The sequence below is a fragment of the Phoxinus phoxinus genome (genome assembly GCF_949152265.1).
Source record: "Phoxinus phoxinus genome assembly, chromosome: 18".
Taxonomy (NCBI): Eukaryota; Metazoa; Chordata; class Actinopteri; order Cypriniformes; family Leuciscidae; genus Phoxinus; species Phoxinus phoxinus.
This window is the reverse complement of record NC_136893.1, coordinates 4,263,072-4,287,572: the sequence shown is the minus strand read 5'-3', so window position 1 is coordinate 4,287,572 and position 24,501 is coordinate 4,263,072. Positions and strand designations below refer to the sequence as shown.

The 24,501-nt window shown below is 40.5% G+C and overlaps 2 protein-coding genes across 3 annotated transcripts; both read right to left on the bottom strand.

The window, feature by feature from the left end:
- Positions 1 to 2,441: 2,441 nt before the first annotated feature.
- On the bottom strand, positions 2,442 to 11,550 carry LOC306985965 (histone-lysine N-methyltransferase set-1-like). Of its 2 annotated transcripts, XM_079588795.1 has the most exons (6): positions 11,444 to 11,550; positions 10,741 to 10,882; positions 9,117 to 9,303; positions 8,814 to 8,885; positions 2,858 to 2,899; positions 2,442 to 2,760 (listed from the first exon to the last, which is right to left on the bottom strand). In XM_079588795.1, the coding sequence occupies exons 1-5, from the start codon at positions 11,547 to 11,549 to the stop codon at positions 2,885 to 2,887; spliced, it is 522 nt and encodes a 173-aa protein (XP_079444921.1). In that variant the 5' UTR covers position 11,550; the 3' UTR covers positions 2,442 to 2,760; positions 2,858 to 2,884. The 2 variants fall into 2 exon arrangements, with proteins under 2 accessions (XP_079444921.1, XP_079444920.1); XM_079588794.1 differs by lacking the exons at positions 2,442 to 2,760; positions 2,858 to 2,899 and having other exon boundaries at positions 8,068 to 8,885.
- Positions 11,551 to 12,283: 733 nt separating this feature from the next.
- podn (podocan) lies at positions 12,284 to 21,206 on the bottom strand (the record flags this gene model as incomplete). Its single annotated transcript, XM_079588838.1, has 4 exons — positions 20,939 to 21,206; positions 16,089 to 16,470; positions 14,753 to 14,846; positions 12,284 to 12,300 (listed from the first exon to the last, which is right to left on the bottom strand). Exons 2-4 carry the CDS (start codon positions 16,338 to 16,340, stop codon positions 12,284 to 12,286), a joined length of 363 nt encoding a protein of 120 aa, XP_079444964.1. The 5' UTR covers positions 16,341 to 16,470; positions 20,939 to 21,206.
- Between the last annotated feature and the right edge of the window lie 3,295 nt (positions 21,207 to 24,501).

Genomic DNA, 24,501 nt, shown 5'->3' with positions numbered 1-24,501 from the left:
CTAACCCTTGATTATGAGGACATTTTGGGTTTAACTGGACCTCTCACACACACACTCTCAAACACCTGACTAACCCTTGATTATGAGGACATTTTGGGTTTAACTGGACTTCACTCACACACACACTCAAACACCTGACTAACCCTTGATTATGAGGACATTTTGGGTTTAACTGGACCTCTCACACACACACTCTCAAACACACACAAACACCTGACTAACCCTTGATTATGAGGACATTTTGGGTTTAACTGGACCGCTCACACACACACTCTCAAACACCTGACTAACCCTTGATTATGAGGACATTTTGGGTTTAACTGGACCTCTCACACACACACTCAAACACACAAACACCTGACTAACCCTTGATTATGAGGACATTTTGGGTTTAACTGGACCTCTCACACACGAACACCTAACTAACCCTTGATTATGAGGACATTTTGGATTTAACTGGACCTCTCTCTCACACACACACACACTCTCAAACACCCGACTAACCCTTGATTATGAGGACATTTTGGGTTTAACTGGACCTCACTCACACACTCTCAAACACCTGACTAACCCTTGATTATGAGGACATTTTGGATTTAACTGGACCTCTCTCACACACACACACTCTCAAACACCCGACTAACCCTTGATTATGAGGACATTTTGGGTTTAACTGGACCTCACTCACACACTCTCAAACACACACAAACACCTGACTAACCCTTGATTATGAGGACAAACTGGGTTTAAATGGACATCACAATTAACTCCACACATAGCAGGAGTACCTGTATTAGAGTTAACCATACTAAACCAAATCAACTATTCTACGTTAAAGAGTGAATTCACAAATGATTGTGCATCTTTTTGCTGCCACTAAACCTGTAAAAGTAATACGCACACCTAAGGAAATAGTGCTACAATGTGCTGTTGCTATATCAACCAACATATACACATGTGGTGCAAAATGAACCTGGTTGGAGAAAAGGATTAAAGATCAGCAAGTTTTACACTTCATAGAAGACTAGTTAAAGGACAATTAGATGAAGAAATGCAACTAGACAGCCAATAAAAACTAACAAAATTAAATTGAAAGGGCAATTTTTATTTTGCAAATGGTAAAAAAAAGGCTCAACAACTGAGGTCTAATAAGGCCATTATTAGAGATGCACCGATTGATCGGCTTGGGACCGGAATTGGACGATTTTCACGTGAACGGCCATGACCGGCGATCGGCCAGTCAGTCTGACATATACCGGTCAAACGCACTCTGGCGCCGCATGATTAACATCGCGCAACATCAGCATCACACGTGCACACGTAACGCACATGTAGAAAACCTCATGAATTACGTCAGTTTCACACCGCAAGCGTGAGAGGCGCGTATTTTTTTCGGCGTGCATGTTAATCAATGAGTGCATCACACCGGGAGCAGGACAAGCAGGAGCGTCGCGTGAGCAGCAGTGAAGCGCAGAGTCTATTTTTGCTGCGTTGCTCACACTCAATTAAAGTGAAAGCACACTTTTTTTGATGTGCAAAATAAATATGATTTCACACAAAAAGTGCCAAAAATGCACTGAATTTGCATGTCTAGTGTGTTTTAACAAGAACTGGAATAGGCTATGTCAGAAAAGAAAATGAAATGACTCAAAAATATTTATAGAAAATTCACCCATTTAAACTTGTTTTTATTATTCAGTTTGGGTAGAAGTATATGGTGTTTTATATAAAAAAAAAAACATATAGAAAATAAATGTGTGTGCTGTTCAGTGGTTAGAAAAAATGAAATCGGAATCGGCTAAAATCGGTATCGGCGGGTCAACCTCGGAAAAAATCGGAATTGGATTACAATACAAAATTGTAATCGGTACATCTCTAACCATTATGGGACTAAAGTGCATGAGGGAGTGTGCCTCAAAATGACCACAGCAACACACTGGAAATAAAACCAAATTAAATTGCCTTCCAGTAAATGCATGTATTTGTAAATTTCTTTCAAAACAGTGTTTTAATAAAAGTAAATAAAAGGATGTCTTGAACACTCTTCTGGCCCAAAAACACTTTAGAGAACAAAACCCACAGACATTAAAGGTTGTATCAGCGATTTCAGGCCCAAACATAAATGATCACATTCATCTAATCTTTCCTAACAATCCGCTAGCTGCCCGCCCCATAAGCATGCCGTCCAAAAACCGCGTCTCTGTAGGCAGCCTAGGCTCTGAGATCTGCACACAAAAACAATGGGTTTCACCAACCACCAAAACCAAAATAAACAGTGTTCCAACCAATCACCGACAGTTCCAACCAATCACCGCAAAATCTCAAACCACAACACCCCCACCTTTTGTGTGCAGATCTGAGAGCCTAGGCTGCCTACAGAGACGCGGTTTTTGGACGGCATACTTATGGGGCGGGCAGCTAGCGGATCGTTAGGAAAAATTAGATGAATGTGATCATTTATATTTGGGCCTATTTTTGGGCCTGAAATCGCTGATACAACCTTTAATGGAAGGCAACACTGATCTCTCGAAGAACTCTAAGATGATTTCTTTTTCAACATCAAACCTCGGTTCCTCACGAAATCCCTTATATTTTGGGCCGTTCTTTCTCTCAGAACAGGGTCCTCTGCAGTCTTGCACTGCTCACACTCTGCCTTTGTTGCAAGGTGTCCCTTTGAAATATGGACTCTGAAATGTTTCATGACAGCATTCACTTCATTTGGGCTCCATGGCCTTTTCACTATTCTCCTCAATTTGGTCTCTGTAAAACAAACAAACAAACAAACATACATATGTATACCTATACACCTATATGTATATACATGGAATAACTTTAATATACCCAAATGTTTAAATACCTCTGGTGTTCTCAGTTTCATCCTGATTCATTTGGCTTTTTCCTGAGGGGTAAAAAGCAACAATTAAAATGTATTCCAGCCCTACAATCTAAACAGTTTCGGACCATGTGAAATATCAGCAGATAAGCACACAGGGAAAACTAGTCTCTGGTCCTGTGTAACACGAAAAGGACCACTTTACACTGAAATGTTTTTTGGTGAACGGAGTAGTATTGGATGAGTTGATCAGAAAGATCAACACCTCCCATATTCTTGCTGTATTCAGTGACCGGGGTTGGGCATGGAATGGATTTGGTGTTCCAGCCTCCATCCTGAGTTCTTACCCTCCTCTGAACTGTGTTGCCAGAGAAGGCCGGGTGAATTGTGGAGCAGACAGAGACTTCCCGAGTGTCCATCCACTAAACGAAAACCAGAGGGCCGTCACGGATCCACCTGATGGTGCCCCTAGGATCCTTTTTGTTCATGGCATTTGTGGTTGTGCGGGGGCATCCTCGTCTCTGTTGTCCCTGTAGGTGCCACATGCTCCAAAGTTCATGCTGTAGAGATCCATGAATAGCTTTGGACTTGTGTAGAAGTTGTCTACATACACATTGTAGCCACTCCCTAGGAATGATTTGCTCATGAGGGACATAACCGAGTCGTATGCCAGTCCTACACCAGAAGCAAACACAGACTTCCCCGTGTATACAGCAAAGTCTAAAGTGTACCCAATGCTGCTGTCTGCCAGCACAAAAAGTTTGAAGCCCCACTTAGTTGGCTTCGCCTTCATATATTGCGTCATGCCAGTGTGAGCCTTTGTTGGCACCATCCTCTCGTCCACTGAAAGGTTCTGCCGTGGGCGATAAAATGCTCTGCATGCATGTTTGATGTCATCTAAAAGGGGCTTCAGACGAAACAGCCGGTCATAAGCTGGTGTCCCTCTCTTCCGGTCGTTGTGGACATCTTCATCAGGGTTGCTCATGTGGATGTTCCAGGAAATTACCTGCTACCTGTCACGTGCCATCACTGAGTGGGGAAACTGTTGGCTGAAAATGGTGTTTGTCCTCCAGTAGTCCCGGATATTTGTCAGTCTCACCAGTGCAAAAAAGAAAGTCAGTCCTAAATATTGGAAAAATTCTTCAACAGTTAATTTTTTCCAGGAATATTTTTTGCCAGTGGCAATGTTTTTTTTGCAGCGTCTGTGTATGTGTTATTACACAAAGTGGTTGCTGCACTGTCACTGACAAAAAGTTTGAAAAGGTCCAATGGTGTGTATATGGATGATGTCCTGGCTTTATTGTTGGGACGAACCTTTTGGGCACTGGAGGGATGTCTGGCTGACTCTTACTGTTCCATGATGGAGTTGGGGCTGCTGGCTGAGGTGATCTAGATCTCGACCTTGTGGATTCAGGACTCTGTCGACCCCTCAAGCTGCCGGATCTGGATCTGGATCTGGATCTTGACCTTGACCGCGCTCTCCCTCTAGACCGTGACTGCAGCCGTTCATGGCCTATTCTAGAGTGCGGATCGGGCCGAATTTTTCTGTCCGAGCCCGGCCCGCGTCCGACAGAGCAGTAAACCGAACCCGACCCGAGCCCGACAGGCATACAGATATTTATGTTCGAGCCCGACCCGAGACCGAAAGTTAAAATCCCGTTTTTTTTTATTCTCATACTAATGACACATGTACGTTTGTTTGTGTGGAAAGCCCGCTTTTATTAAGCAACTGAAAGGAAGAGATTCAGAAATGTCAATAGATGAGCGTTTCAGCGCCACGGCTACATAAACAAATTTCCGCACACAGGAAGACAGATGTTATGGTAATATTTTACATATTTTTTAATCACAAAAACGAACATTTGCATCAAGTGAAAGCATCAGGCACATTGGCTACCTACATTATAACCTGTTTTAAATTTAAAATGTTCAATGCCTTCGCGCTGATGTGACCGAGCCCGACCCGAACCCGAACATCATTTCTAAATATCTGTCCGAACCCGGCCCAGCCCGTCGGGTACCGGCGGGTCCCGTCGGGCTTGGGTCGGGTATCCATCCTCTAGCCTATTCCTGGCAGCTGCTGGGATGCTGCAGCAGAAGTGGGAGGCTGGGATGCTGCAGCAGAAGTGGGAGGCTGGGATGCTGCAGCAGAAGTGGGAGGCTGCGATGCTGCAGCAGAAGTGGGAGGCTGCGATGCTGCAGCAGAAGTGGAAGGCTGCGATGCTGCAGCAGAAGTGGAAGGCTGCGATGCTGCAGCAGAAGTGGAAGGCTGCGATGCTGCAGCAGAAGTGGAAGGCTGCGATGCTGCAGCAGAAGTGGAAGGCTGCGATGCTGCAGCAGAAGTGGAAGGCTGGGATGCTGCAGCAGAAGTGGAAGGCTGGGATGCTGCAGCAGAAGTGGAAGGCTGGGATGCTGCAGCAGAAGTGGAAGGCTGGGATGCTGCAGCAGAAGTGGAAGGCTGCGATGCTGCAGCAGAAGTGGAAGGCTGCGATGCTGCAGCAGAAGTGGAAGGCTGCGATGCTGCAGCAGAAGTGGAAGGCTGGGATGCTGCAGCAGAAGTGGAAGGCTGGGATGCTGCAGCAGAAGTGGAAGGCTGGGATGCTGCAGCAGAAGTGGAAGGCTGGGATGCTGCAGCAGAAGTGGAAGGCTGCGATGCTGCAGCAGAAGTGGAAGGCTGGGATGCTGCAGCAGAAGTGGAAGGCTGCGATGCTGCAGCAGAAGTGGAAGGCTGGGATGCTGCAGCAGAAGTGGAAGGCTGCGATGCTGCAGCAGAAGTGGAAGGCTGGGATGCTGCAGCAGAAGTGGAAGGCTGGGATGCTGCAGCAGAAGTGGAAGGCTGGGATGCTGCAGCAGAAGTGGAAGGCTGGGATGCTGCAGCAGAAGTGGAAGGCTGGGATGCTGCAGCAGAAGTGGAAGGCTGGGATGCTGCAGCAGAAGTGGAAGGCTGCGATGCTGCAGCAGAAGTGGAAGGCTGCGATGCTGCAGCAGAAGTGGAAGGCTGCGATGCTGCAGCAGAAGTGGAAGGCTGGGATGCTGCAGCAGAAGTGGAAGGCTGGGATGCTGCAGCAGAAGTGGAAGGCTGGGATGCTGCAGCAGAAGTGGAAGGCTGGGATGCTGCAGCAGAAGTGGAAGGCTGGGATGCTGCAGCAGAAGTGGAAGGCTGCGATGCTGCAGCAGAAGTGGAAGGCTGGGATGCTGCAGCAGAAGTGGAAGGCTGCGATGCTGCAGCAGAAGTGGAAGGCTGGGATGCTGCAGCAGAAGTGGAAGGCTGCGATGCTGCAGCAGAAGTGGAAGGCTGGGATGCTGCAGCAGAAGTGGAAGGCTGGGATGCTGCAGCAGAAGTGGAAGGCTGGGATGCTGCAGCAGAAGTGGAAGGCTGGGATGCTGCAGCAGAAGTGGAAGGCTGCGATGCTGCAGCAGAAGTGGAAGGCTGGGATGCTGCAGCAGAAGTGGAAGGCTGGGATGCTGCAGCAGAAGTGGAAGGCTGGGATGCTGCAGCAGAAGTGGAAGGCTGGGATGCTGCAGCAGAAGTGGAAGGCTGGGATGCTGCAGCAGAAGTGGAAGGCTGGGATGCTGCAGCAGAAGTGGAAGGCTGGGATGCTGCAGCAGAAGTGGAAGGCTGGGATGCTGCAGCAGAAGTGGAAGGCTGGGATGCTGCAGCAGAAGTGGAAGGCTGGGATGCTGCAGCAGAAGTGGAAGGCTGGGATGCTGCAGCAGAAGTGGGAGGACCCTCCTCAGCGGAAGAATGGGAGCTTTCCTGTCTGGCTCGGGTGGGTGGGCTGGTGTCTTCATTATCATGACTGTAAAACAAATAAAGCAAAATATTAGATCATACATATCAGATCAATTAGTGTTTTTGTATTTGATTTCTCACATAAGATAACAATGGCTGAGATTGCTACTGTACCCCCCAACCCACCACAGCTATAATATGAGCACTCTCTCCCCAGCCAAAAGGTGTGACCAACCCCCCACTACAACATCCTTGAGACATTCTCTCCACAGCTAAAAGGTGTGACCAACCCCCCACTATCCTTTGTTTGTCTGAGTTTACCTAGAGATACAAACAATGGCTGAGAGACAAAGTGTAATCCACAACTCTTACTACTCTGTAACAAACATAGAAAACGAAATACTACTTTTACAGAACTTATTATTACATATTTAGAAAATTTATATTTTATAATATTCGTTTTTTTTATATACTTTTACAGTAAATAAATAAATGGAACTTACTCTTCAGCAGTGTCTAGACCATCCTGGTAATCGAGTTCCTCATCAGTCAAATAGCTCTCTTCTCCAGAAAATCCATCATCCTCCATGGCATCAAAAAAGGCCAGCGCTTGATTTAGATCCATGTTTCTCAATCTCTGACGATCCATTATTCTCCGTGTATTCTTCAAAACTTGCGTCTCTCTGTGCGTCTCTCTCTCCCCTCGAAACCACTGTGCCGTGCGTCTCTCTCTCTCTCTCTCTCTCTCCACAATATCAGCCTTGGTTCATGCGTAATGACGCACACCAACGTGGACGACGGATCAGCCTGTCATTGGTCAACAACCTCACGCAAAGAATCACGTGATATCCAAAATGGCAGCTAGCATCGAGCTAGCGGCAAAAATGACAGAAAATGTATAAATTATGGACATCAAGTGGATAAAACTTGGATATAAGCGTTTGGATTTATTGCTGAAACACTCTAAAAGGACGCATAAGTTCCAGGCTGGATAGAAAAACTTCTGTAAAGGCTAGAAAGACACCAAAGACACCCCCGTGACGGCTAGCTCGTTAGCTTTCTGCTGCAAAAAAACGGTAAGAAAATCAATCAAATAATATAAATATTTATCGGAGGAGTCGTGTGGCGTCGTGGACGATGCCGTCGGGCTCAAAGGGTTAATGCAAATGGGTGGAGTGTCTGTTCCGGATGGCTCCTGGACGCCTTCCCGGGAAGGTGTTCCGGGCGCGTCCCACCGGGAGGAGACCCCGGGGAAGACCTAGGACACGCTGGAGAGACTGTCTCCCGGCTGGCCTGGGAACGCCTCGGTGTCCCCCCGGAAGAGCTAGAGGAAGTGGCTAGGGAGAGGGAAGTCTGGGCATCTCTGCTTAGACTGCTGCCCCCGCGACATGGCCCCGGATAAGCAAAAGAAGATGGATGGATGGATTTGTTTTAGACAAATATGCTTGCACTCTGTCACCAACTAGATATATTTAAATTAATGAAGGCCACTTTTCACTGGTAACAAAAGACATTTAGCATTATCAGGACCCACAAATATTCCCCCACTGCATTATATATATATAGTAGTTTAATGTAGTATTGACACTAAAACTCTGTAAACTTGATTGTTTCCCCTCAAACAGTAACTTTTATTTTTGGGTGTCCTATACACAATACATATTGTCACTATCCACAATATATATTGTTGCATTTTTGTATTGCGATACATTGCTTAATTGACAGCCAATCGGAATCAATTCTGCTATAACATGCTTCAATATATAAGCGGCAGTCAAAGATGCGATCACAATAAACAGAACGTTACCGTCTGCTGGTTGGACCCTAACACAGTTATGGTTAGTGTGAATGGGCCTTAACAGTTTACATCTCTGTGACTGAAAGTCACAAAGCATATCCAGATTGAAAAGTGTGCATATTGGGTCTACAGCTTATCCACAATAAAGAAGCAGCCGACACATACCCAAAGCAACATCTTTTCCTCAAACCCTATCCCTGACATGACGGTCCTCGTAGTGGAGAACTGTCCTTACATTTCAGGTCAGTGTCATGCCCATCCCCCAACGCACGAGTTATGAAAATGAATGAACCGAGCAAGGTACATTTTACTCGAATTTGAGACGTCACAACAGGGTCTTTAAGACGACAGTCCACGTCAACCAGTCTAGTATGGTGCCCAACCATCCTACACTTAACATTGCCTGTGTCAAAGAGAAGAAAACAATGAAGGAACATGCGCTCACTTACTTTCTGTTTCACTGATGAGGAAGGATTCACACTGCATTCAGTCACAGCCACTGATGTCTCGTCACACAATTCCTGTAATTATGAGAAAGACAGGTACAACACTGAGGCAAGGATGTTTGCCAATTGGTCACCGCAACTAATTCTAGTATCAGTCTAAATATCTAGTGTCCCTTTCATTGCTCCGTCGTGCACAAAGCAGACATGCAGAATTTAAAAAAAATAATCTGCATCATATAAAAAACTAACATTCATGAAATACAGAACATGGTTGACTTTCAGTGATAAATTATTTAAGAGACTCACCCTTAAACGCCAAGGCCAAGAGGAATCCCCATAGTTGTATGTGACCTCCTCATCTGGAAAGATATGTCTTATACTAAACAGACACAGGTGTGGCCTTCCGTCAACAATGACTGTCTTGACTTTGCAATTTGGATCATTCACCAGTCGTCCAAGTGAATGTCCACCGTACTCTTTTGTTGCATCTATGCTGTGATAAAAATAGTGCAGTAAGAAACTTAAAACATAGACACACACTGAAACATACGGTTCTAACTGAACATTTGGGTTAGGCTAACCTTGGCCTATTTAACCTATATTCAAATACACATGGTTAAAGTTAACTTGACTTCCTAAGAATTTAATAGGTCAGATGATCCACTTAAGGTAAAAAAATAATACCCCAGTTGAAAAATAACCATGTTATTGATTATCACTAACTAATAAGTTCCTCATGTTATGAGAACCATAGCAAATCTGCTATTGTAATAGTGCTGCACGATTAATCTTATCGCAATCGTAATCGCGATGTCAAGCCTGTGCGATTATATGACGCAAAATGCTGCGATTTTGTGTAAAATAAACAATGGGCTGGTACGCAATTAACGCAGCATCTGTTATTTTTTGTCATCCTTTGGCTAGTGTTACATGATAATGCTCTCATGCGATTGCTTAAAACCATTAATGCGAGACAAGTCAAAAGAGAGCGCGCTGATTCGCTGAATGTCCGACTGTGACTCATAGAAAGACATGCGCCAGAAATACAGTTCTCTTTCGCGCTTGAACGAACAATAACACACAATTATGCCAAAATGTCGTTTGTCGAGTATCTTCATAACATAAGAGCAGTCTTATGATGGACGTATAGAGTTGTGAGAGAATGAGGCGCATGTGAGATCCGCGTCTCTGTCAGCAGCGGCTGCTCTTAAAGGGCCAGCAGCCAAAGCTTCCTGTCAGTAAAGTAAATCAAAGAACAAAGGGGACAGAGAAAATTACTCACTGCTCTTGACTAAAGAACTTATGTAGCTTTAATAAGGATTAGTCTATTTATTATGTTTGATAACTTTATTAAATTTCTGTATACCTGAAAGAAAGGGAGGGCACAGGTAAATATGACATTTATTATGGGTTTATGTGAGGATTATTTGAAGTTCACTTAAATTAAAAGCTGTTATATTTAATGAAGTCTAATAAATGTTTTTTTTATTTTTTATTATAGCTTTCAATTGTAATGATGGAATCACTGTAATGTTGGATGGCTATAATTAATGTTTTTAATGGGGGTGGATTAATTTATATCCAGACATCAATGGCTTCGATGTTATCAATCATTTAGTTGTTGTTGCTAGTTTGAGTTGAGAAATACACATTTCAGAATTATCACTAATCTGTGTGTGCATTTTGCTTTAGATCCAAGCAAGTAGACTCATGAAACCATTTGTTTATTATATCGCAATTGCATATTCCAATTGCAATATTGACCTCAATCGCAATATGACATTTCCCCCAAATCGTGCAGCCCTATATTGTAATAATAATAATCATCATCATAATCATAACTGTTTTTATTAGAATGACATGCAACTAGTTTGCTCTGAATATGAACCAAAAATAAATAAATAAACCAAAAAAGAAACAGCCAGCTTACCAATAACTGGTTCCATTCCATGTGAAGTCAAACAAGTAGTTGCCTTGAACATCTTTAACATGTTTACTTTGAGAGAGAATCCCACGGTATTCAACAACAAAGGTGGATGGTTCAATGTGCTCAAGTGCAAACACACCTCTCCCTAAAAGAGCAAAATAATATATAATAATACAAATAAAACATGAATCCAAGTGCACCTATATGTTACACAGCTAACCAACCTATCCTTTTAAAGAGTTAAATCCTGTAAAACTGTGTAATGTATAAATGTAATATGAGGTGCAAGAAAAAAAAAAAAAAAATAAAGAAAAAAAAAAAAAAATCAAGCATTGGTTTTCACTGTGATATAGTCTACTAGTTGAATTTGGTTGTAACCAAATTAGGTACAACAAATAAAATAAAAATAAATACTTAACTATGTATACAGAGAATAATGTTTACATTATTCTCTGTATACATAGTTAAGTATTTATTTTAAAATAATAATAATAAAAAAATTGTTTAAAGTTTTTTTTTTTCCATCTCTTAACCTTTATGAAAAAATTAGCGGCTTACCCAAGGGTAAAATGTGTGAATTTGAAAGATCATGTCCAGACTGCCAGCAATAGGCCTACTTTTCATTCTTACAAGTGCATGCCTACTTTATGATTTGATTTGCCTGCAGTCTGAACATAGTCAAATTGCCTTGTGGTGCACAATTTACCTTTGAATGTGTTGATTTGTCGTCCCTCAATGAAGGCTTTGTCTTTGCCCGACAATATGTGTTCTTTTGCATCCTGCTCAGGTTTTATTCTCTTCTTTCTTAACATGTTGACTGAAAACATTCCAGACAACATAATTAGTATGTGTGTATATATATATAATATATATATATATATATATATATATTAGATAGATAGATAGATGCTTTATATACAGTACATTATTGTCAGACTGTAGTCTATATCAATAAATACAACATTTTACACATAAATAGTTGATAAGTGAGGTTTTGAGGCTTGCTACTTATGATAAGAAACAGTCTCCGATTTCAAATTCAGTCCATTTTAATACCATTTTATCACTCTTTAATGTGGCGCCTCAGATCAAACGAAGCTAACTAAACTCGTTACTTAGAAAAATTAACTATAGAGAGAAAGTTTTAGAAAATGTTACATGTATTACACCTGATTTACATTAAAATAATACATGTAAAATCAAATTGGAAATAGAATCGAAAGAATGTGAATTAAAATTGAATCATAAAATGTCTGCTAATATCCAGCCCTAAAATGAATAAACTAAATATTTTTTCAAGTCATTCTAATGACAGTAACATTACATTAATGAAAGTATACTTTTACATTAATGAAAGTATACTTTTACATTAGTTTCGTTTCTGTTTATTTAATAGATTTCTGTATCTTACTGTATTAAACTGTAAATTCATCCACTCAACTTTACCAGTCATCATGATGACATGACAACATAGATTTGATTTATTTCAAAATGTAAATTAATTCTCTCATAGCATCCATGGAGATGTATCTTTCATCAACTAATACTAATACTTGTATGTGTCTATGAACAACAAGAGAATTTCGTTTAAGTACCAAACAAAACAAAAAACGTGAATAGCATGTTCAAGTTGTTTGGAGACGCCATTTTAACTGCTTATGGACTTATATTAGCCCGATTAATGGCCACGTTTAAAGTAATGTAACTAACGTTATTCAAAACTGTCTGACTCATGACACTTAACTCCACAAAGGTAGAATATATAAATAAACGCACTTACCTTCCTCGTGATTTAAAGTGAAAATCTCCCACTATAGCTCGTCAACTTCGCTCGAATTCTGCTAATTAATCTTTCATGATGATGATTAACCTTCAGATTAATCCATAGACAGTGGATTAATCACACCGTCACACCACACGTCTGCGATAGAAGATCAGAGGCGCAGGCGCGCTGACTTTGACGGATGTGAAATGCAGCCAATCACTGACGAGGATTCCAGCAGCCAATCACTGACGAGGATTCCAGCGTTCCACCAATGAATCGCGCTTGAGCGTGGTCTGGGTGTATTAGCGTCGAATTTCACATAGACAATCACTGACGAGGATTCCAGCGTTCCACCAATGAATCGCGCTTGGGCGTGGTCTGGGTGTGTGAAATGTGTATGATACTGCAGTAGCGTCGACTTTCACATAGAGGGAGATTATACACTCTGAGCATACACTGGCACACACTGAAAAACGGGTACAACGGATTTATAAGGACATATTGAGAAAAAGCGGGAGGTGGTTAGGCGCAGCCTGATAAGCCTTTCTACACTGCTCGACTTATGAGGACATTAGTGCTGTCCTCGTAGTTACGGTATGTCCTCATAGAGTCGGTATGTATCCATGGTTTTTGTCCTCATAATCCGGTCGCACCAACGCACACACACACACACACACACACACACACACACACACACACACACACACACACACACACACACACACACACACACACACACACACACACACACACACACACACACACACACACACACACACACACACACACACACACACACACATTATTCTTGACATGCTACACATGGTACCTTCATTTCATGTTTCATTTCTTTATGTTTGTATATATATACACACACACATACACAATCTATCGTTCAATTTTTTTATGTTAAGTTAAATGTTTAATGTTTTAAACATTAAGATTTTTAAAAGTTTTTTCTGCTCACCAAGGCTGCATTTATTTCATCAAAACACACGCAGTACAATCAGCAAAATTGTGAAATATGATTGCAATTTAAAATATCTATTTTCTTTGTGCATATATAGTTACATGTAATTTATTCCTGTGATCAAAGCTGAATTTTCAGCATCATTACTCCAGTCTTCAGCGTCACATGATCCTTCAGAAAACATTATAATATGATGATCTGATGCTTAAGAAACATTTCTTGCTATTATGGGTGTTGAAAACAGTTTCATATTTTTGTGAAAACCATGATACATTCTTTTTTTCAAGATTGTTTGATGAACAGAGAGTTCAAAAGTATAGCATTTGTGACATTATTAGTCGTTTCAAACCCATGAGAAATTCTGAAATATGAAAAATGGTGTTTGACATCAATGTCACCTTGAACAAATTCAGTCTGTTATTCACACACAGCATTCTTATATGTGACCCTGGATCACAAAACCAGTCACATGACGGGCGGGTATATCTGTGGCAATAGCCAACAATACATTGTATGGGTCAAAATTATCGATTTTTCTTTTAAGCCAAAAAGCATTAGGATATTAAGTAAAGATCATGTTCCATGAAGATATTTTGTAAATTTCCTACCGTAAATATATAAAACATGTATTTTTGTGAGTGAATGCAGCACAAGCGCGAACATAAATGCACAACTTTAAAGGAGATTTTCTCAATGTTTCGATTTTTTTGCATCCTCAGATTCCAGATTTCCAATAGTTGTATCTCGGCCAAATATTGTCCTATCATAACAAACCACACATCCATGAAAAGCTTATTTATTCAGCTTTTGTGTGATGTATAAATCTCAATTTAAAAAATGTGACTGGTTTTGTGGTCCAGGGTCACATATGGCTTCAAAAATACTTGGAATTTAACGCACAAGTCATATTGGCAACGTCTGTGGTGCTTTTTGTCCTTTTTAGCTGATATGCTTGTATGGAGCAGCATGTGTGTTGGAACAACTTGAGGGCAAGTAGGCCAAAATAATAGCGTGATAGTTCGGCCAAACTATTCCTTTAAAAAAAGTAATCTGATGTTTCTGCTGATTTATTTAAATAAAAACATTTTCCACTTCAAACAGTCATGTTGACCCCACATGCAGGAATACAAACACAGCCCTTCCCTTCTTCATCCCTCCATCCTGCTCTCTCTCTCTCTCTCTCTCTCTCTCTCTCTCTCTCTCTCTCTCGGTCACAGATTACTGTGTGCTGTTTTCAGCTGCTGTCCTCCGCTGCCCCCCCCCCCCCCATTCCCCTGTACCTTGTGTCGTGAGCCGGTTGTTCTGTAAGTTTAGTGTCTCCAACAGCAGAAGTCGAGACAGATGCTCCAGCGTGACCTCAGTGATTTGGTTATTCTGGGACAGAGCAGAAAAATAAATGGCATTTAACCCTATAAACACACAAAGCCTCTGAATTTAAACTTTGCTTCTGCATGCCTTCTATCATCTGACTGATACTTTTTGAGCAAGTAAAATACCTTTTTGTATAACTGTAAAAAACATCCCCCTTCAGGTCGTGACACGTCATTTTGCTGTGATAATGATATATTTATTCTGCAAGGATGCATGAAATTGATCAAAAGTTACATTAAAGATATTTGTGTTGTTATGTTATGTAAAATATTAAAGGTGCAGTGTGTAATTTTAGCAGCATCTAGTGGTGAGGTTGCGAATTGCACCCAACACAAGTTACAGTGGACGACAGGAAGTGATGTCGTCGTCTGAGACAGCATAGAGTAGCCATACGCAATGAGGTTTCTTTACAAAGATCAATGAAGACATAGGTTTACTTAATTATTCAGTAAACCGATATGTTTTTGCGATTGCAGATATTATTGTTACTTGCTCATCATTGTGTCAGTGTTTTATTCGCTAAATTTAGCTAGCTTCTTTGCACGAAGAATAACGTACAAAACGCGTTTGTCCGTTTAGGGCCACTGTAGAAACATGTCGATGTATGTGGACCTGCGGTGTATGTAAACAGAAATTGCTCATTAATGTAATAAAAACATAACGGTTCTTTATGTAAGATCTTTATACACCACTGAAAACATAGTTATGCATATGATATTGCATTTATGTCAACAGATCCTCCTAAATATTACACAATGCACCTTTAAATAAATGCTCTTTTGAACTTTCTATTCTATCAAAGAATCCTGAAAAATAAAAAAATATCACCGTTTCCACACAAAAATATGAAACAGCACAACTTTTTTCAACACTGATAATCAGAAATGTTTCTTGAGCATCAAATCATCAGAATGGTTTCTGAAGGATCATGTGACGCTGAAGACTGGAGTAATGATGCTGAAAACATTTAAAATTATAATACTGTTTTACTGTATTTTTTATCAAATAAATGCAGCCTTAGTGAACAAAAGATAGCTTAAAAAATATAGGCTATACTTTTTTTTTAATTAATAAATTAGTCCGCCTGAGAACACCATGATCGACCCACCCAATTCCTATAGGCTACTTAACATTTCAGATGCTTACATTTGATTATTTCCGTCTGGTTTTATCCGCAAACGAACAAGAAAAACAACACTCAGGGAAAGTGTGCTGGGGGAACGATCTGTAAACAGAGCCACGCACCTGCAGCGAGAGCTGGCGGGTCTGTTCGGATAATAACTCTTGTGGGAATTCATTAAGACTCGCTCCGTTACAGTCCACCGCCCCCTCCTCGGTGCAGCTGCAGTTCTCCGGACAGGACATCTTTTGCTCCACATTCTCCACCCTTCCGTGGGCGTCGTCCGGGTCTCCGTCTGGTTCCGCCTGAGCTCGAAGAAGAGTCCAGCCCAGCAGAACCAAACACAGCAGCTCCAGCAGCCCGCGCCGCTGATCCATCACTGCCGGGCCTCAGTGCGCTCGCTCCGGCCACACAACACCTGAACCCTCGCTGAACACGACTCTGAATGCTGTTTACCGATTCAGCCAGAACCAAACCAGATCTGGACCTCGGGGCATCAAAAGAAACCTAAGATTGAAATGGATTGACGCATGTCACTTTTAGATTTCCATCTTGTAGGCTAGTGTGTTTATTAGGGCTGGACGTTGACGCAAATGTCACTATTCGAGTCCGATTCCAATTCACCAGCTTGTGATTCGATTAAAATTCGATTCGATTCGATTAGAGATGCACGATCGGCCGATATATGCATTTTTAATGTTATCGTTATCAGCCTGATAAGAAAATTTGGCCGATACATTAAAGCCAATAAATAATGTAGCCTATTATTTCCTTCAGCTGAAACACTTCAGATGCGCACTGTGAAATATGATTGGAATCACTTCAAAAAAGGAAAATACAGTGATGCTGTCATATAGGCTACATAAAATTATAATGAGACATAACATATAATTGTGTGCTTTTCATGGATTTTAATGGTGAGACTTATGTTTTTGTAATCAGACTCTCAAAAATTTTATAATTTAGATGTATCGGCCAATATAACGGTTATCGGCTTTCAGATATAAAGAATTATCGGTATCTTCCGAATTTTTTATATCGGTGCATCCCTAGATTCGATTAATTAGTGTATATATCAGTAAGTGCAGTACATGGCAAATTTTCTCAAGGAAAAAATTGGTACCGTCTATTTTTACTAAGTGAAAGCATTACTTTCCAGTGATATGCTATTTACACAAAGCCCCTGTTTACACCTTGTGTTTTGGTCGATCGGATCACAAGTAGGAGACACATTCCTGTTTACACCTGGCGTTTTAATCCGTCTATTTTGTCCACTTTCAAACACTTCTGTCCTGATTTCTTTAGAGGGAAGGGTCTATGAAGTGTAAGTGTTTTTTTGTTTTTTCAGATCTTTCGATCTAATGGACTAAATAAGCTCACGCAATTTACATACACGCCCGGACACAGTGTTTTGTCTGTGTGTTGTGGCTGTTTGAACTGGTCCACATGAGCGTTTACACTAAGCAATCCGGTCTAATGCTTTTTCAACAACCTCTGGAAATGGTTGAAAGTGGACAAGCTCAAAACATTTTAGACCCCGTTTACACACGGTTATTTAACACCGTCCACTGGTGATCCGATTGACCAAATCACATCTTAATACCAGGTGTAAACAGGACCTAAGTGTTACAAAAACTGCCTATTTTCTTTGCAATAAGTGTAAACAGTAGTTGGGTACTATTTGCATCTCAGTATTTTAGTTGGCTACATTATAAAACAGGATGCAATAATAACATATTGAGTGTAAATTATTATATTTATGAAATAAATGCCGGCTTATTGGTACAATTAAAGCCATCCTAACCCTACCATATAAACACTTTATTATTAAATAACTGTAAGGCACTTGAATTCCACTTTTCACATATTTTCTTCATATTTATTGAAAATGAATGCCTTTGCAATCTAATATACGATGGGAAAAGGGAGTTATTTTTCAACTTCAAAATAAGAATCAATTAACATTAAGAAATCCATATTTTTAATGAAACCTTAACGTTTATATTCAAGTTCAAATTGAATTTGTCACACACTTGCAGTGAAATGTTTTTTCATCTCTCCAAACAAAAATTAGCCTACAAAAGAATCACAGAGATAAAATATATAATTTTGTAATTTCTCACGGACAGATGAATGGACGTTTGCTGAAGTCTCTTTCATCTCTGATGTTTCATGCTGAGAAAAAGCTCTTGGAGGTTCAAATGTAAAAAATAAATAAATAATGAAGCTCAAATTGCCAACAATCCAAAGTCTGTGATCAAAAGTCAAACATTTCACGGCAAATTCATCCAAGACAATTGAATGCTGGTAGCATAAATAAGCTATTTAAACTGTTTTTGTAAGTGAAAAATGAGTAGCAAAAGAGTATAGCATGATTTTTTTTCTCGTTAATCCTATTAAATCTTTATTTGAGTTCTCACAGAACCATATTTATTTGTATATCAACAGTTTTGACAGTATTTAGTCATGTGATTTCTATTTATTATTCATATATTTATTCTATATTAAGTATTTTGATCTTTAGCAAACAGCCATACGCAACAGCAATTATTGTGGCGCTTCAAATGATAATGCGGTTTATTTCGCCTCAGTAAATAAATACAGGTCTGGATTCATTGAGCGTGTGAAAACGCCACCAAAGCCCTGATCTGAGAGCAGTTTTCTCCAACGTGTTCATACACACCCCAACATTCCACATCTGAAGTCTCAGGAAAATGAACTGGGACAAAACTTCTGGAATGAGTTCCAACAATCTCAAACAGGTGTCTACCATAAACACGGTTCACATGCAGCGCTACGAGAGTTGGAGACTTTCTAGAAAAATATCAGTCTAATAACCAGTGCACTGAGAATTTTTTTATTATTATTTCTATAGTATTTATTACAGGGATAGTTAACTTAAATTTTAAACAAAAAAATAGTTACTTGAAATATAATAAACTTTAAGTGATATTTAAAAAAAACATAAAAACCTTAAACTTTTAACCTTAAACCAAACCCATCATGAGTCTTATTTTGCTAAGTAGGTCATATTGTGTTTACAACATCCTAGTCAAACAAACATAGTTGTAACCCCAACCGCAACTAAAATCAAGGAAAATTAATTCTGGTCAAGCCTTATGAACTTATAATCTGACAGGAATCTTACTCCAGTATATCAACAAGGACGTTTATCCAGGAACATGTCCTACTTGGCAAAGTCTCAGCATCCCAAATATCATTTTCACCGGCTAATTTATATACAGTGAGGTGGTCCAAAAGTTTGAGACCACAATAATCTAAACCAAAGACTAACAAATACTTCTCATTCAACACTGTGACATTGATCACATGACTTCCTTGCTTCCATTGACACTCTTTAGATCACATCAAATAGTTTACTTTAAAGGACACGGTTTCAATTTAAAACGGAAAGCTTTTCGTTCCCGTTCATTTACACAACAACAACCTTTTGGGCCTGAAAACGCAAACTTTCACAAAGTTTCAAAGTGCATGTTTTTGTTTCCATGTAAACCACAAAAATGCAAATTTGTAAAAGCGTGACTTCATGCCCATGCGTGTTACGTGTTCAGTCTATAGTGTTTCTTTACAATGTGACATCGCCACCTACTGGTCTGGCAGCAGAATACAGCGTTTTTTGTAGTTTTCGCAGATCAGTGTGAACGGGGATCGTTTTGACAACGGTTTCATCTGTACACTAAAAACAAAGGAAAAACTTTTCTGTTTTTAGGCTATGTTTACACGGAAACGATGTGAAGAATGGCGTTGCGTTATCACTTTTTATTCTGCGTTTAGACGAGCGTTATGGGGGGGGGAAATCTGCGTGCATATGGTGACGCAAAAGTGTGTGAAATTGGATGTAGTGTGCACTCCAGGCGGCTAGGTGGCGATGTGAAGCACTGAAAGTGAAAGAGCCGCTGACACAGTTTTTACCCTCGCTCGCATGAGCGAGGGTAAATGACAGATTTTTTCTTCTTTTTTTTTGTCAATGAAATTAATACTATATTTTAGTTCGATAATTTTTTGTTATTTTCCTGTACTGGCGCATGCCTGTGACGTAAACGCGTACGCGACGAGAGCCACCGTGAGCAGATCGCTGCCTTCACTGTCTAGCAGACTTTTCCGTTTTTACCCTTTAGACGGGAACTAAAGGGTAAAACGGTGGAGCATTTTTAAGATTTCCACTCTGGAGGGTGGTTTCACTTTTTTTGCGTTTTTAAGCCCCAAAAATGCCGTCGCCGTCTAAACGAAAGGCACCTGATCAAATATTTGTACGTTTTCACCCGCGAGCGTTCTCGTGTAAACAGCACGACAGGTTCCCATCCATTTTATGGATTTTGTTTTAATTTATTTAGTTGTAAATTAAATTGCATGACTTATACAGCATTATCACTAGAAAAAAATCTAAATAACCTGTTAAACATGACAGTATTTAAGACATTTCTCATTATATAGAACATTTATGGCTTAAAGGTTTCTTTAAAATTGAAAAAAACAAAAACGTATAGGATTCTATTTAATCCCATTGAACCTTTTTTTCCAAGAGTGTGGAGAACATGATCATCCGCTTTTCTGTTATTAAAGCCAAAAAGACCAAATACTAAAACGTTCTCAAATTCACTCAAATATGCTGATAATATAATTATCAAAGAAAAGCTTGTATTGAATTAAAAAAGGAAGCATTCTTTAAACGTTTTAACCGCAATGCTCGACTCCTTTCTCAAACAATAAAAAGACGCAGAAAGAAAAACACATTGTTTTCACACTTTCCATAAAGTTCACAGTTACGTAACACTGACTGTAACTCACGGGTCAGGTACTATATAGCACACAGTAGTATGAAAAACACATGCCACCAAGATAACACCTGTTCGACATCAAAAACAGCTGGAGCCAGTTCACATGCTCTGGGGAAACTCAATGGATCGGGGGAAAAACAAGCATATATGCATATTCAGAAAGTATAGATTCATACCTCAGTTCCCTGAAAGTATCCAAACAAAGTTAAAGCAAAAGTCCAGCGTGTCAAAGCTTCCCGAAACAGACTGAACACATGAGATCAGCAGCACTGGAGAGACGCGGTCACCCGTTGTACCTTCCAGATGTGTGGAGAGCCAGAAAGGGAGAGAACGCTGAAGAGGAAAGAGGAATAAGTGGTGTTGCCAAAAATTAACGTCTTCTGTTCCTCTTGAAAACAACTTTTCCATGATTGCAGATGATATATGAGGCTGGTGTGCATGGACTTCATCTTCTTGGAAACATATTTGCGCATGCAGTGAGTGGAAATGTTCTCACTTTAAGATATAAACAATATAAGTTTGTCATTCACATCATGAAAGGCCAGAAGAACATGTGTTTTTTATTTGTCTCTTGGGTTTAAACTGCATCATTTATGCACATCCAGATCTCGGTAAATCCAATTGCATGTTTTAATTCTCTTCTGACTGTTAATTCATTGTATAATATGTGCATTGCATTGAACAAAATTCAACTTTAGTGGCATTTCGTCCATGTCTATTTGTATAGTCTTAAAATACTTTAGCAGATGTATGCATTTTAAAAAATCTATTCTGGAAAATAAGTAAAAATTGATGTTAGTCATCTTGCACTTTTTTTGCACAATTTGATTGATTTTTATTTTTGTCCAATCAAATGCTTGTGTGAATGAGAAAGTCCCACCCCTTAAAGGGATAGTTCCCTCTAAAGTGAAAATTAAGTTATTATTTACTCACCCTGGTGTTGTTGTTATACCATATGCCCTTCTTTCCCACAAAAGGAGAGAAATGTGATCATGGTATAAATATTGGAGAGGTTGTGGGTGGGTTGTAATGCATAGATTTAAATATTGGGGGGGATATCTCCCCCCCAACCCCCCCACAAATTACACCCCTGCTTTTATGAATTTAATAAACAACTCGTCTCGTATTCTGTCCGAACACACCGCGCCTTCTACGTCAGGTGACTGTAAATGCGCAAAAACTGTTTCCATTGCAGTTTTGCGAAAAATTTCTTTTTCGAATTGCTTGAAAAACCTCCTCATGCGAGCGTAAATTTTTTTTGCGATAAATGGGAGTTTTTGCGAAATTGACGTGTTTCCATTGAGCGTATTTTCAATTCACAATTTCAATTTGCGCAATTTGAAGGGTAATGGAAACGCGGCTAGTGTTCGCTAACCACCACAACAGGAAAAAGAGCAGAAGAAGAGACGATCTACGCACCAATCCAAAACAAGCTTTCAGATGACACGCAAGGGCTTGCTAGCCTATACGCTGAGTTTCAATATATTGTGACGCGCTCCACAAACTTCCCGGAAAGGAAACTGGGACGGCAGAAAACGGCATCTTGTCCTTTTCTTTATTTTACAAAAGCACAATGTTTTGTTTTTATTGGGAGTATACACAAATAACCCTTTACAGTTTCAAATGATGCCCTACTCTTATCTGTATGACCATAAATGAAAAGTTCTTTCTGCTATATGAGAAAAAAATCATTTGGCATTGTGCCGATTTGTGTCTCAATGTAAATGTAACAAACTCTTATCAAACCGTGACCCCCAAACCGAGGCCTACATATGTAACTCATGCATTTTGCAGAAGAACATTGTTTTTGGTTGTGCTTCGGATCTGTGTGACTATGAATATGGTTCTTTCTCATAAAGAGAGAGATTATCCGCCTGCTCATAAAACATTCACTATAACCAGTTTAGCTGAAGACGTTTATACCCAATAATAGGCCAAATAAATTCCAGCACAGCGCTACAACAACCATAATGACCCATCACAATGAACACTGTTAAAGAGCTACATACTGTATGGCTGTTTATGTGTTCAATAAAACACTTAACCACATGCGGAGTAATAAAAACACTATAATCTCTGCGTCGCTTTTACAACATCAGTTCTCGTCATCATCGAAAAGCCAATCCGATGTTGATTCTTGTTTTATTACGAGCTCTCTCGTTCTCTTTCTATACTCCGCTCTGTTCTGCGCTTGTTTAAAACGGGTGATTCTCTGCAGGCTGGAGATTTAACTGCTCCATGTCAACCTTTCACTAACCCCTGCCACACACACACCAGACACACACATGTACACACCAGACACACACACACCAGACACACACATGTACACACCAGACACACACATGTACACACACACACCAGACACACACATGTACACACACACACACCAGACACACACACACCAGACACACACATGTACACACACACACATGTACACACACACACCAGACACACACATGTACACCCCAGACACACACACCAGACACACACATGTACACCCCAGACACACACATGTACACGCACGCACACACACACACACACCAGACACACACATGTACACACAAGACACACACATGTACACACCAGACACACACATGTACACACACACACCAGACACACACACACCAGACACACACATGTACACACACACACATGTACACACACACACCAGACACACACATGTACACCCCAGACACACACACCAGACACACACATGTACACCCCAGACACACACATGTACACGCACACACACACACACCAGACACACACAAGACACACACATGTACACACCAGACACACACATGTACACACCAGACACACACATGTAGCCTACACACCACACACACACATGTACACACCAGACACGCACATGTACACACCAGACACGCACATGTACACACCAGACACACACATGTACACACCAGACACACACATGTACACACCAGACACACACATGTACACACCAGACACACACATGTACACACCAGACACACACATGTACACACCAGACACGCAGCAAAGCAATTTTTCTCTGTTTTTACGGATCTGATGAGAGACACACGGGCCACACACGCGCGCATGTACGCAACTTACCACGAAAAATTGCACTTGGAAAACCGACAGGTCTAAAATATAAACACTTATAATATGCTCACCATATGAATCAGGGTAAGACCAAACACATTTTGGAAGGACAGTACAGCCAATTTGATTATATTTGAAAAATTAAGACAGCAACTAAACTTTCTTAAGTTGAAATAGGTGTAAATATTTTTTTTTAAAGGGCTCATTTTAATTTCACGTTGATCTAAGTGTACCATGTATCCAATGTATGAATGTACAAAATCTGAATTATAATTCTGCACGTTTTTAACAGGAAGAAAGCACTTCTTCATCCTTGGAAAACTGGACTTGTTTCTGGACAGAAACGCAGGGACAAAGTGAGCGGATGCAGAATTCACAAGCACAGCAAGAACAAACTCTGATGATAACACGAGGTCAACACATTTCACGGGCATTAACTCGAGACGGCACTGGCAGGACTTTTGAAGGCACTGAAATTTCTTAATTGCTGTAAAACTAGACAATGGGGATTCGGGTCAGTATGTCACTGCTTCCTTTAAGTCTAATGTTCGGATTTTTCCTGGATGAAAAGGCAATAAGATCTTCTACAAGCACTTAACCACAGCCTGAAAAACTAACGCACTTACACAGAGAGACAAAAAACACTTCCACATTA

Bases quoted from the DNA above. Each gene is read 5' to 3' on its own strand.
- LOC306985965 (XM_079588794.1), bottom strand. From the start codon at position 11,549: ATGTTAAGAAAGAAGAGAATAAAACCTGAGCAGGATGCAAAAGAACAC. The intron at 10,883-11,443 runs GTAAATTGTGCA...TTGCTCTTTTAG, and splicing joins ACAAATCAACACATTCAAAG to GGAGAGGTGTGTTTGCACTT. The intron at 8,886-9,116 runs GTGAGTCTCTTA...TCATAATTACAG, and splicing joins CTTGGCCTTGGCGTTTAAGG to GAATTGTGTGACGAGACATC.